Source organism: Tiliqua scincoides, chromosome 4 (genome assembly GCF_035046505.1).
Source record: "Tiliqua scincoides isolate rTilSci1 chromosome 4, rTilSci1.hap2, whole genome shotgun sequence".
NCBI classification, from domain to species: domain Eukaryota; kingdom Metazoa; phylum Chordata; class Lepidosauria; order Squamata; family Scincidae; genus Tiliqua; species Tiliqua scincoides.
In genome coordinates, this window is record NC_089824.1 from 50,571,662 (window position 1) to 50,585,581 (window position 13,920).

The 13,920-nt window shown below is 41.5% G+C and overlaps 1 protein-coding gene across 5 annotated transcripts in view; it reads left to right on the forward strand.

Moving 5' to 3' along the window:
* TRAPPC8 (trafficking protein particle complex subunit 8) overlaps positions 1 to 13,920 on the forward strand; it is an 83,019-nt gene that overhangs the window by 37,250 nt on the left and 31,849 nt on the right. For all 5 annotated transcript variants that reach the window (XM_066625358.1, XM_066625359.1, XM_066625361.1 and 2 more), the window contains 6 exons: positions 1,699 to 1,830; positions 6,630 to 6,854; positions 7,747 to 7,855; positions 10,380 to 10,574; positions 10,751 to 10,878; positions 13,034 to 13,108. In XM_066625358.1, the coding sequence (XP_066481455.1) occupies positions 1,699 to 1,830; positions 6,630 to 6,854; positions 7,747 to 7,855; positions 10,380 to 10,574; positions 10,751 to 10,878; positions 13,034 to 13,108 (864 nt within the window). The remainder of the gene's footprint in view (positions 1 to 1,698; positions 1,831 to 6,629; positions 6,855 to 7,746; positions 7,856 to 10,379; positions 10,575 to 10,750; positions 10,879 to 13,033; positions 13,109 to 13,920) is intronic.

Below are 13,920 nucleotides of genomic sequence, written 5' to 3' on the forward strand. Positions count from 1 at the left end.
CTCGTAAAATCCTGAGTAACTTTTAAAGGTCAAAGTATTCAAAAATGAAATATCAAACAATGTATTTTATAAACATTTTTCTGTCCAGTAGAGATTGGAAGGGTAAATAGTTATTAATCATTTAAATAATAATCTGTCCTAATCCTTTTAGCTGGTATCTGTTTAAATTGCATGAACTTACTTAATAAGTGTCTTGGTATTAGTCTGTGTTATTTTGACATCTAGAAGGCATTATAATTTTTGAGGCTATAGAGCAACAGAGTATAATTAATCTGAATGCCTTTCCATCATTCTATCATTGTGAAGGCTAAAAATTCTGTTAGTCATTCATATATGGATATGCTGCTTCAATTATTCATGATGTCGATTACACAGGCCAACACACATTTTGCTTCCTTAAACGTTACACCAATTCCTCGGTATATTTGGGGTGCCGATTCCAAAAATGGCATCCATTTTGCCCTATCATGTCTAGTTTTGGAGACATGGCATAGCCTCATTAGTGAATGGTTCAAGTAGCTTCCTCATGAGGAAACCTACACCATGGCTTCCTCATGAGGAAGCTGCTTGAACCATTCACTAATGAAGCTATACTATATCTCCAAAACTAGATGTGATAGGGCAAAACGGATGCCATTTTTGGAATCGGCACCCCAAATTCATATCAAACAACCATAAAGTTTGGGAAAAGCTTTTCTGACCCTCAATTTTGTAGGCCTGTGTTATCTTGAAAAGATTGAGTGTTATAGCAGTGTTGTAGTGTTCAGTCTCCATTGTTCCTTTAAAAATTTTTTTCATTTGATTGAAAAATGTTAAATCTTACATTTTTGTTTTCTAATTTTTCTGTTAAAAAATGGCAGCAGAGCGCTTGGATGGGAATGGTGAGTCTTAGAAATGTCAGCCTGAGTAGCTGGAGGGTTAGGTAGTCTTGAAATAAAGGTGTGATTATTCATTTATATGCCAACCTAATTTGGTTAAAAATAACAATATAAGAGAACTTATTCACATTGGTGGATTAATGTGGTTCTGGACATTAAGATGGTCATCAAAGCATTACTGTCTTCATTGGAGTACAATCTTTCTTTGCTGAACTTTTGGTAAATAAGCCCCAGAAGTAACACTACTCTTTGCAACCCCTAAAAATGTGTGATTATATCCAGAGGAGGGGGAAACTATAACTTATCTATGGAAAGCGGCTTCTTATCATATTTGGATTGGAACCAGTTTTGCATAGTTTCTGCAAGCGTAGAAATAGGTTTTCTGCCGTGTATTCTGTCAGACTTGATGTGAGGATAATATCATTTTTTTAACCTACAATATCACTCAGAGTTCAAAACCAACTAGTAATTTCAGCATACTCACTCTCTTTTCTCAAATGCAGAGGTGTGTATTTGTGTATGTGAGAGAGGTTACTGAGTAATCATTTTAAGGCTGCAATCTTATATGATAGGAAAAAGGCAACCCATTATATATGCGTGCACACAGTTGTGAGTTCATTGAAATGCTTGTAGTGGAAATTGGATGCAATTTTTATGTTGGCTAGTAGAGATTTTAGAGAACTCCCAATCTTGCTGCTTCAGTATGATACACCTTTCCATAGTTTTGGATTTCAAAATTTTGTGATATTTTTAGGGTTGTGATCATGTCTTTATTGGCTAATTCTAATATATTTTTCTTATTGCTTTTTGTTTTTAATAGGATTCAGATCTTCGGAGTGCATTGTTGCTGGAGCAAGCGGCACATTGTTTTATAAATATGAAAAGTCCCATGGTTAGAAAATTTGCCTTTCATATGATACTGGCTGGCCATAGGTATAGTAAAGCAGGACAGGTAAGTTTTCTTTTTGCATATTTTAAAAGAAAAATAGTTTCTGTAACCTTCTAATTGGCTCAGTTATGCGCGTTTTCAGTGAGGGGTGTTTTAAACTGTACAGTTGGAAGTTCAGCAGTGATGTTTAACATGGTTGCTATGTGTCTGGAAATGTCAGTGAGCTGCAGTTCAGCCAGCAAAGGTGTCCATGCAGCTGCATGGACTCCTTACAAGGGATATAGTTTGGGGTGGGTGTGAGGGGAAGAATAATTGCAGATCATCTGTGTAATCTTTGTTCAAGGAGGAAATGTATGAATTTGATCTTGGGATCCTTTCTGAATTTTTATTACTAGATCAGCTTTTTAAATCAATGTGAAACATTATTTTTTAAAATCTTCAATTATTTATAGTTTTTCATAAACGTTTGATATTTGATCAGTGTTTCTCTCTCTCTCTCTCTCTCTCTCTCTCTCTCTCTCTCTCTCTCTATATATATATATATATATATATATATATAGAGAGAGAGAGAGAGAGAGAGAGAGAGATGTAGTATTTTATTCTACATATGCTCCAGTTGAGTGAAATGTTCCAATTGACTGAAATACTGTACAGTCTTTCCATATCTTAGAGGGGGACGTTTAGAAACTAAAGTGTTAAAACGGAGTCCTTTAGGGATGGAGTAATAGATACTTGTATCTTATAATGACACCGCAGCTTTGCCCATGATGGTGAGCTATGCTGTGACCAGAAAAACAAAAGTAATGGCTGGAGGTGTGATTTTTTTATTTTTTGGTGATGACAAATAAAAACTAGGTTTCGATTGAGAACAGGAAGTGGTTTTCAATAGTTTTTGGGAGGTTTGGGGATCCCTGCAAAAGCATCTGCAGTGCTCCCCACACACCCCCCCAAGAGGTAAGTTGGAATCCCTCAGGTAAGTTGGAAACCCTCCCCCCCAGCAGCAGCGCAGTCCTGGAGATCATGTTGCTGCCATAGCCCTCCTCTGCACGCACTTACAGTGCTCACAACTCCCTTGTAGGAGTTTGGGAAGCATTCCTGTAGACAGCTGTGCACCTGGGAGAGACTTCCCCAGCATGAATGGAGCATTTATTCTGAATGGGAGCCTTCATACCTTGCTGCCCATCTCCCCCAAACTGTGCTCCAGCCAGCTGTGTCTGCCTGGAAATCCGCAAAGAACCCAGATATAGCTGGCCAGAGTGCGGGTGAGATTGGCAGCGCAAAAAGGAGGTTCCCCTGCAGAATGGTAAGCTCTGATCATGCAGGGGAGGAATTAGACAGGGCACTGGATCTGGCTTGCAGGCTGGGGTCTGGAGAGCCCTGCTCTAGACCATGTTCCCTCAAATGAGGAGGCTGGTTAGAAGGAGGTTGAAAGGGAGGGTAAAAAGAGTCCAGTCTCTCCAGAGTGCATGGAGGCTGCTTAAAACAACAGTAATAGAGGCCCAGCAGAGGTGTATACCGCAAAGAAAGAAGGGTTCCACTAAATCCAGGAGAGTGCCCGCATGGCTAACCAGCCAAGTTAGAGAGGCTGTGAAGGGCAAGGAAGCTTCCTTCCGTAAATGGAAGTCTTGCCCTAATGAAGAGAATAAAAAGGAACATAAACTGTGGCAAAAGAAATGTAAGAAGGTGATAGGGGAGGCCAAGCGAGACTATGAGGAACGCATGGCCAGCAACATTAAGGGGAATAATAAAAGCTTCTTCAAATATGTTAGAAGCAGGAAACCCGCCAGAGAAGCAGTTGGCCCTCTGGATGGTGAGGGAGGGAAAGGGGAGATAAAAGGAGACTTAGAGATGGCAGAGAAATTAAATGAGTTCTTTGCATCTGTCTTCACGGCAGAAGACCTCGGGCAGATACCGCTGCCCGAACGGCCCCTCCTAACCGAGGAGTTAAGTCAGATAGAGGTTAAAAGAGAAGATGTTTCAGACCTGATTGATAAATTAAAGATCAATAAGTCACCGGGCCCTGATGGCATACACCCAAGGGTTATTAAGGAATTGAAGAATGAAGTTGCAGATCTCTTGACTAAGGTATGCAACTTGTCCCTCAAAACGGCCACGGTACCAGAAGATTGGAGGATAGCAAATGTCACGCCTATTTTTAAAAAGGGAAAGAGGGGGGACCCGGGAAACTATAGGCCGGTCAGCCTAACATCCATACCAGGTAAGATGGTGGAATGCCTCATCAAAGATAGGATCTCAAAACACATAGACAAACAGGCCTTGCTGAGGGAGAGTCAGCATGGCTTCTGTAAGGGTAAGTCTTGCCTCACGAACCTTATAGAATTCTTTGAAAAGGTCAACAGGCATGTGGATGCGGGAGAACCCCTGGACATTATATATCTGGACTTTCAGAAGGCGTTTGACACGGTCCCTCACCAAAGGCTACTGAAAAAACTCCACAGTCAGGGAATTAGAGGACAGGTCCTCTCGTGGATTGAGAACTGGTTGGAGGCCAGGAAGCAGAGAGTGGGTGTCAATGGGCAATTTTCACAGTGGAGAGAGGTGAAAAGTGGTGTGCCCCAAGGATCTGTCCTGGGACCGGTGCTTTTCAACCTCTTCATAAATGACCTGGAGACAGGGTTGAGCAGTGAAGTGGCTAAGTTTGCAGACGACACCAAACTTTTCCGAGTGGTAAAGACCAGAAGTGATTGTGAGGAGCTCCAGAAGGATCTCTCCAGACTGGCAGAATGGGCAGCAAAATGGCAGATGCGCTTCAATGTCAGTAAGTGTAAAGTCATGCACATTGGGGCAAAAAATCAAAACTTTAGATATAGGCTGATGGGTTCTGAGCTGTCTGTGACAGATCAGGAGAGAGATCTTGGGGTGGTGGTGGACAGGTCGATGAAAGTGTCGACCCAATGTGCGGCGGCAGTGAAGAAGGCCAATTCTATGCTTGGGATCATTAGGAAGGGTATTGAGAACAAAACGGCTAGTATTATAATGCCGTTGTACAAATCTATGGTAAGGCCACACCTGGAGTATTGTGTCCAGTTCTGGTCGCCGCATCTCAAAAAAGACATAGTGGAAATGGAAAAGGTGCAAAAGAGAGCGACTAAGATGATTACGGGGCTAGGGCACCTTCCTTATGAGGAAAGGCTACGGCGTTTGGGCCTCTTCAGCCTAGAAAAGAGACGCTTGAGGGGGGACATGATTGAGACATACAAAATTATGCAGGGGATGGACAGAGTGGATAGGGAGATGCTCTTTACACTCTCACATAATACCAGAACCAGGGGACATCCACTAAAATTGAGTGTTGGGCGGGTTAGGACAGACAAAAGAAAATATTTCTTTACTCAGCGCGTGGTCAGTCTGTGGAACTCCTTGCCACAGGATGTGGTGCTGGCGTCTAGCCTAGACGCCTTTAAAAGGGGATTGGACGAGTTTCTGGAGGAAAAATCCATTATGGGGTACAAGCCATGATGTGTATGCGCAACCTCCTGATTTTAGGAATGGGTTAAGTCAGAATGCCAGATGTAGGGGAGAGCACCAGGATGAGGTCTCTTGTTATCTGGTGTGCTCCCTGGGGCATTTGGTAGGCCGCTGTGAGATACAGGAAGCTGTACTAGATGGGCCTATGGCCTGATCCAGTGGGGCTGTTCTTATGTTCTTATGTTCATGTTACATTAAAATCTAGTATAGTTTTACAGTGCACTTGTTACAGTGGTAGACCTTCTGGTTATACAGATGGCCCTTGTTATCTGCAAGGGTTCTGTACATGCAACCCCTGCAGATACTGAAATCCACGGACGTTTGAATCAGTGGATTAGGGCCCCTTGGAGGTTGTTCTAAGGGCTGAGGAGGCTGCATGCGGCCTTCCCAATCCTCAGAATGTCTTCTAAGAGGAAAAAATTGTAACTTCTGGTTTCTTGGGGGGAAACTGAAAGTAACACTTTTATGCCCTTTTAAGGTATTTTGAGGCCCAGGGAAGCTGCACAGGTTGGCCCTCCTCCCCCAGTTTGGAACCCACAGAGGAAGAAATCTATACCAAACCACGGATAATGTGTACTAAACCACGGATAATGCAGGCCGACTTGTACATAGCAAATTTCTGTATTCCATTTGTGTTGTCAGTTCTCATGAATGGAAAATAAATCAAGAAAAGTCATCTGAATTGGCCTTAAGCCATTTTTACCCAACATTGCATAAATGCAAAAGGGACCAAATGTGTATACCTGTGGGCTGGGTAAAAATGGGTTAATTTAATCACTGACTGCAAAGCATTCTTAAAATGTTACTTTTGGATAATTGAAAATTTTAGTTACTCATAGTAAAAGTCTGTATTTCTGTCATCTCCTTGTTTTGATACACTAGCACAGCCATTTTCAAGCATGGTGCCGTGGCACACTGATGTGCTGCGGGTGGCTTGCATGTGTTCCATGGGTATTTGGGGGAGGATTGTTTGTTAGTAGGGCCACCGGGCCAGCGAGCCCCTGCTGTCAGTGTGGTGTGCCTTGTCAGTTGTCAAAAGTGATGGTGTGCCTTGACAATTTCAGCCCCTTCTCAGTGCGCTGTAAGATAAAATGGTTGAAAATGACTGCACTTGTGATTGCAACAGTGAAATGGCAACTTGTTGATGTGTTCCTTTGTAAATATCTTATAACAAAAAGAACTCTTAGGTGAAAACTGTTCTGTGTTTCTGCTGACTCCTTCTCCTGCCTCATCCTGTCCCAAGTATTTTACAAGATATTTTTAAAACAGCATTTTCTTTTGGCATAGTGTTTTGTACTTAGGCTTTTAGTCTTAAACTGTCGCAGCTTTAGCATATGGAATGATGTCTGATGTATCTAAATTTTATCTTGCAGAAGAAGCATGCTTTACGATGTTATTGTCAAGCCATGCAGGTTTATAAAGGGAAAGGATGGTCACTTGCAGAGGACCATATCAACTTCACTATCGGTCGTCAGTCTTTTACACTTCGACAGCTTGACAATGCTGTGTCTGCTTTCAGGCATATTTTGATCAATGATAGCAAGCAAACTGCTGCTCAGCAGGGGGCCTTCCTCCGAGAATATCTTTATGTTTATAGGGTAAGATGCTTCATCTTCAGTGGAATCTTAACATGCAAATTAACCAGTGTTAACAAGTGTTGTTTTACAGGGCCAGTTTCACTGACTCCACTTCTCACATCTGTGTTTGAAGCAAGTGTATGGTTGCAGTTAGTTCAGACCGCCCCTTGCATGCACTGCTACTTTAAATGTAGTATTAGCAGCATGTGTAGAGAGCAGTTAGAATAAACCATCCCTCAATGTGATTAAACTAAAATGTTCCAGCATTGTGGAAAGTGGGTGCAAGGTGTGCGCTTTGCAGACCAAGCATAGAAAGACAGTCCAGCAGATGAAGTACTGTCAAAACTCTCTCATAGTCTTTTGAAATTTTGCCATTTTAGCAATAATGGTACATTGTCATAGCTTTTGAGGATTACTGGAATGCTGCATTTACTGCTTTCAGCACTTGTTGATGTCTGAATTATAAAGTCCAGCAGGCACCCTTCTCTCATTAATTAACATGAAGCGTAATCCACCAGGAAGTTCTTGTGCACAACCCTCATGCATATCAGTGAGGCATCCGCAGGAAAACGTCCATGCAAAACTATGCCTTGAGGATGAAATGCATCTGTTTCACATGTATGGTATTGCAGGCATGCAGCTTTAGGTGGTCACTTCTTGTTCCCTCATGTATATTGCAGATGACTTGCACCTTACCAATGCCCATCAGACAGCACTTTCTTTAAACAAGAATACAGGGTGGCGCTTGTTATCTGCGGAAGTTCTATTCCGGAACCCCTGCAGATAGCTAAATGTGCGAATGTTGAATCACTTCCACCATTTTCAGTAGTCCTGATAACCAATGAATGATCTCAATCATTCAAAATGTTTTTTTCTTGTCACATATTAATTCAAGCTTCTTTCTTTCTTGCAGAATGTAAGTCAACTATCACCTGATGGACCTTTACCACAGCTTCCTTTGCCCTATATTAATAGCTCTGCAACACGAGTGTTCTTTGGACATGACAGACGGCCAGCAGAAGGTCAACACATTTGGATTCTTTTTAGCTCCGTGGGCTAATTAGCATAGCATGCAAGAAACAGAGTTCTATCCAGGGCTTTCTTGCCCTCCCCATTGCAGTCCCCCCATACTTATCCCCTCAAATTTGTGAAGGGTTTGTGGACAGTTCAGAATAGTGAATGTAGGGCATAGGAGGCTGCAGTGGGAGTTAGCAGAAACTGGGGGGCAAGTTTGCTTGTGCCTTTCTAGTCATATAAAGCATCTTTTGATACAACCTGTAATATAAAACTACATATCCAATATAATGACCTGCAACACTTCATATTAGTGAATTTTCTGCCAAATGAGAGGAATTCAAGCCTAGCCCTTTGTTTCTCTGTTAGTAGGATTTTTTTGAATGTTGTGATTGAAAATGGCATCTCATACTTGCATTCTGATGTGGTGTAGTCTAGATATACCACTGTACCATTTTGTCATTTATGTATTATTACTTGTATAGTTCCATTGACCCACCATATGTCTTTGAGGGAAATATTATCTCTGCTCAAATTGATATGTCTTTGTGTGGGGGACCAACCAAGAATGCGTTAGAGTTTCATTAGCCTCCATTAAGCACGCTCCATCCTGGTTTCCAAGCAGATTTTACAGCCCTGAAGGTGCACTAAGAATTTTCAGATAAGGAATTCCATTTGGGGAACCTTGCATTTTGTAGGTAAAGAACAGAACTTAAGAGGGTAAAGAAGACTCCACTGGTGAAAGGATGGGAAAGATTCTAGCAGGATTTGGAGGGGGGGAAATGCCTAAAGGCCAAACTGTCATGTGTGCTGTCAACCCCTCTCCATATGCAGAATAGATGTCCCTGGGTGGTCATGGGGTTTATTTTTCCAAAACACAAAATCATATGAAATTGGTACATTTGGAATGTAGAGTTTTTGCAACAGTTTCTTTCCTTGGGCCTTTTTTCCCATTGTGAAGTCCCCCATCCTCACTCTTGTTGTGGTCTTCACTATGTGAAGTGTGGATGGTGAAGCAGAAGGGCACTTGACCTGCCTCCATTGGGTGCAAATTATTTGGATGTTTGAACTTGCAGGGGGTGTACCCAAAAGCCCTCTTCCTTGGTTCTGAATGGGAGGGTTGCCCTGGGAAACTACCCAAGCAGTATCCAAAATAATTGAACTTAGATTACTTCTGGGGGATCATTTGTGCCCATTTTTTTTCAAGAGGGGTTTCCCTTCAGGGAAATCCTGCTTCCTTGTTGATTGAACAGCAAAATTACAGAAAACATGAGGAAAAAGTTCCCTGTCTAAGAACATAAGAAGAGCCCCACTGGATCAAGTCAAAGGCCCATCTAGTCCAGCTTCCTGTATCTCACAGTGGCCCACCAGATGCCTCTGGGAGCTCATAAGACAAGAGACCTGCATCCTGGTGCCCTCCTTTGCATCTGGTATTATGTTGGCTACCTAAGGACACTTCATAAGTTTCATTATACTCCATTGTTATGCTGTTACGCTATAATGATTTTACAACAACAAGCATCAGCAAGCAATATGCAGCTCTAATACATGCTGTGATAAAAGGTTCTCTTATGTAAGATTTAAAGCGTATATTAGGCACATTTAATGAACAGAATGGTAACAGTTAATTGTATTCTGAATACTTACTAAAACTAGTTGGAAGATTTAAAATATTTTCCCAGTTAGTTCCATACTGTTTCTACCTCATGCTGTATGTTAGGAAAATAATTTGCACACCATTTTCAATTGCATCAAAAAGCAGAATGTACACAAAGTTTAATCTTTATTTGTGTACTTAGGCACCATTAACTAAGAAAAATAGAAACTGGAACAAACAAATGAATTAAGAAGTTATGGATGCAAAACAAGATCTGGGGAAGATTCTTTCTACAGGAACATGGGAAGAGCATTAATACCAGCAATCAAAGTACTTTGGCTAAGATGAAACCAATATTCCTAAATAGAACTACACACAACTATCCCTACAAAGCACTATACGTGGTGGTTTGGATTTGTGCAGAAGTTGGAAAGATGAAATCAGCTTTATTTCAGATAAGGGTATCTGATGAAAAATCAAAGCTTTTATATCAATACATTACCAAAAATTGGATATGTGTGACAAATTCATGTACAAGAGGGCAAGAACTCCAATTCACAGTTTGCTTCGTAAAGTACCATAAGCTGATATAGTAGTGAGACTATTTTATTCTCTCACTCTAAGCAGTTGTTCGCACCCTTTTTATCATCAGGATCCACCTGAACCAAGAAATGTGATTGCACTGATTGTGTGGTCACAAATCCTATGTGAGTTGAAACTCAAGGATGTGAGATGTATTTTCCCACAGAGTAGTGCACATTTGGTCTGGGCCTGATTCTTTGACCTTGTTCCTTGAGCATGTACAAAATAAATATCTATTGAAAAAGATTGAAATTTATACCTCCAGGTATAATGGAAACATGAAGTGAGCTAGGGAGTAAGAGTTTTCTGTTTGGCATTCCGAAGTGACCATTGTTTTTTACATTCATAATTAGGTGAGAAACAGGCAGCAACACACATAAGCCTTGATCAGGAATATGACTCTGAATTTTCACAACAATGGAAGGAGCTTGAAGAGCAAGTTGTGGCTGCAGCTAACAAAGGCACAACACTGTCTAACTTTCAACCAACACAGTATTGTCTGAATAGATACTCGGATAACTCTAGATTTCCGCTTGGTGTAGTAGAAGGTAAAATTTGTATGCATGCTTGGAAAAGTAACAATAGCATAAATGTAATAATTTCAGTGAAGTTGTTATATGGAATGCAGTTGCAGTTTTAAACTCTTAAATTATGAATTGCATGTTGTGTTCTTGCATCTTGTGAGATGTCTTGCCTAAATATGTGTGACTTTTGTTTTCCATAGAACAAATAACGGTGGAAGTAGCTTTTAGAAATCCATTGAAGGTTCCACTTTTGTTAACTGACTTGTCACTACTCTGGAAATTCCAACCAAAAGATTTCAATTCAAAGAATGGAGAAATGAAAGATCTAGTAAGTAATTTGAAAATGACATATACCAAAAGTGGCCAAACTTGCTTAACGTAAGAGTTATGATATACTTCAGGTGTTTGAGAGCTGTGATATTTAAGAAGCATTTACATTCTTAAATTTATTTACTCACCTTGAACGTTAAACTTGCATTTTAACCCAATGGATTCTCAGTTTATACCCAGTAAATAGTTTGACAATATCTTTATTTACCTTTATATTAATTGTGATGCAAAAAGGAGCTCAGCCAACATATTTCCAAGAACCACATATTGTATGTTAAAGAGCTGCATGTGGCTTACGATTTGCGGTTTGGCCACCCCTAACATACAGCAGTACTTACTAGTAATAAATATTTGTTTTTGCTGTTGAACCTATGGCTTAATGAACACTTACATATGCTAATTTCATTACTACAGAGAAAAATAGGTTTTGCATCTGTCTGAACTGCAGTGATCTAAGAAATACCTGGCAACAGTTTAGTATTATAAGAACATAAGAACATATGAACAGCCCCACCGGATCAGGCCATAGGCCCATCTAGTCCAGCTTCCTGTATCTCACAGTGGCCCACCAAATGCCCCAGGGAGCACACCAGATAACAAGAGACCTCATCCTGGTGCCCTCCCCTACATCTGGCATTCTGACTTAACCCATTCCTAAAGTCAGGAGGTTGCGCATACACATCATGGCTTGTACCCCATAATGGATTTTTCCTCCAGAAACTCGTCCAATCCCCTTTTAAAGGCGTCTAGGCTAGACGCCAGCACCACATCCTGTGGCAAGGAGTTCCACAGACCGACCACGCTCTGAGTAAAGAAATATTTTCTTTTGTCTGTCCTAACCCGCCCAACACTCAATTTTAGTGGATGTCCCCTGGTTCTGGTATTATGTGAGAGTGTAAAGAGCATCTCCCTATCCACTCTGTCCATTCCCTGCATAATTTTGTATGTCTCAATCATGTCCCCCCCTCAAGCGTCTCTTTTCTAGGATGAAGAGGCCCAAACGCCGTAGCCTTTCCTCATAAGGAAGGTGCCCCAGCCCCGTAATCATCTTAGTCGCTCTCTTTTGCACCTTTTCCATTTCCACTATGTCTTTTTTGAGATGCGGCGACCAGAACTGGACACAATACTCCAGGTGTGGCCTTACCATAGATTTGTACAACAGCATTATAATATTAGCCGTTTTGTTCTCAATACCTTTTCTCATTATCCCAAGCATAGAATTGGCCTTCTTCACTGCCGCCGCACATTGGGTCGCCACTTTCATCGACCTGTCCACCACCACCCCAAGATCTCTCTCCTGATCTGTCACAGACAGCTCAGAACCCATCAGCCTATATCTAAAGTTTTGATTTTTTGCCCCAATGTGCATGACTTTACACTTACTGACATTGAAGCGCATCTGCCATTTTGCTGCCCATTCTGCCAGTCTGGAGAGATCCTTCTGGAGCTCCTCACAATCACTTCTGGTCTTCACCACTCAGAAAAGTTTGGTGTCGTCTGCAAACTTAGCCACTTCACTGCTCAACCCTGTCTCCAGGTCATTTATGAAGAGGTTGAAAAGCACTGGTCCCAGGACAGATCCTTGGGGCACACCACTTTTCACCTCTCTCCATTGTGAAAATTGCCCATTGACATCCACTCTCTGCTTCCTGGCCTCCAACCAGTTCTCAATCCACGAGAGGACCTGTCCTCTAATTCCCTGACTGTGGAGTTTTTTCAGTAGCCTTTGGTGAGGGACCGTGTCAAACGCCTTCTGAAAGTCCAGGTATATAATGTCCACGGGTTCTCCCGCATCCACATGCCTGTTGACCTTTTCAAAGAATTCTATAAGGTTCGTGAGGCAAGACTTACCCTTACAGAAGCCATGCTGACTCTCCCTCAGCAAGGCCTGTTTGTCTATGTGTTTTGAGATCCTATCTTTGATGAGGCATTCCACCATCTTACCCGGTATGGATGTTAGGCTGACCGGCCTATAGTTTCCTGGGTCCCCCCTCTTTCCCTTTTTAAAAATAGGCGTGACATTTGCTATCCTCCAATCTTCTGGCACCGTGGCCGTTTTGAGGGACAAGTGCATACCTTAGTCAAGAGATCTTATTGAGAAATTACAATATACTGAATGGAAATTGTTTTTTCAGATTGTTTTTGTTTTTTAGGAGGCATGTGGAAAAGATATGATTGAAGCTGAGATCATATCAGAATTCTCAGTTAACAGTGAAGAAACAAAAATGGTAGGTAATCAAACTTAAAATGTGTTTAATAATAAAATCATTGTCTGGAGGTTAATTTTCTGTAGAGTACAGTATTTTTAAATTTACTAGAATTTGGTATGTATTTTGTTAATAGTGATATTAGGCAGTAAGAGGTGGGGGTTGCTTTAAAGTTACAGCAGTTGAAATTTTTTTTTTCCTGAGTTAACATCTAGGTGAACTTTTTATCAGAAGTCTAAAAACATAGCTCCAATCTTGGGCAGAGCAATGGCTAAATGATTGCCTATTCTGCATGTTAAATATTGCCATTATTTTCTGAAACACTTCCTCATAAATAATAACCAAAAAGAGAAGATTTAGTATTCTCCCCTTGAGGAGTCTTGGTAGCTTGGAAAGATTTTTGGGGCCATGAAGGCAGACTTCAGTTTTTAACATCTGTAGTGGGAGAGGCATCTCTTCTTGTTCCAGAGAGAGAGTACTGAGCATCCCTTCTGCTGGGAGCTGCTGGTGCAGCAGCCGTCAAGCTGCTTGTCACCAGCGCTATGGTGCAGATTGGCTATCTGAAGGGTTCTGCCAACGGAGGTGGGAAAAGGACCAGGATTGATATAGGGGCAGGACAAGCAGGAGCCAACAGATCCTGAACCCCCGTCCTGGGCTGGACTCACCTGCCAGCAGGCTCCTCAGTGTTACACAAGAAACAGAGCTGACATACCTTTGAGGTATCCCATTTGGACCATATGGCAACTGGGAATGTAAGGCATGTCTTTTCCCCCTTACTCATCTCAGCCAGCCTTTTTCACCAAGTGAAACATGAACAGTGACATGAACAGTGC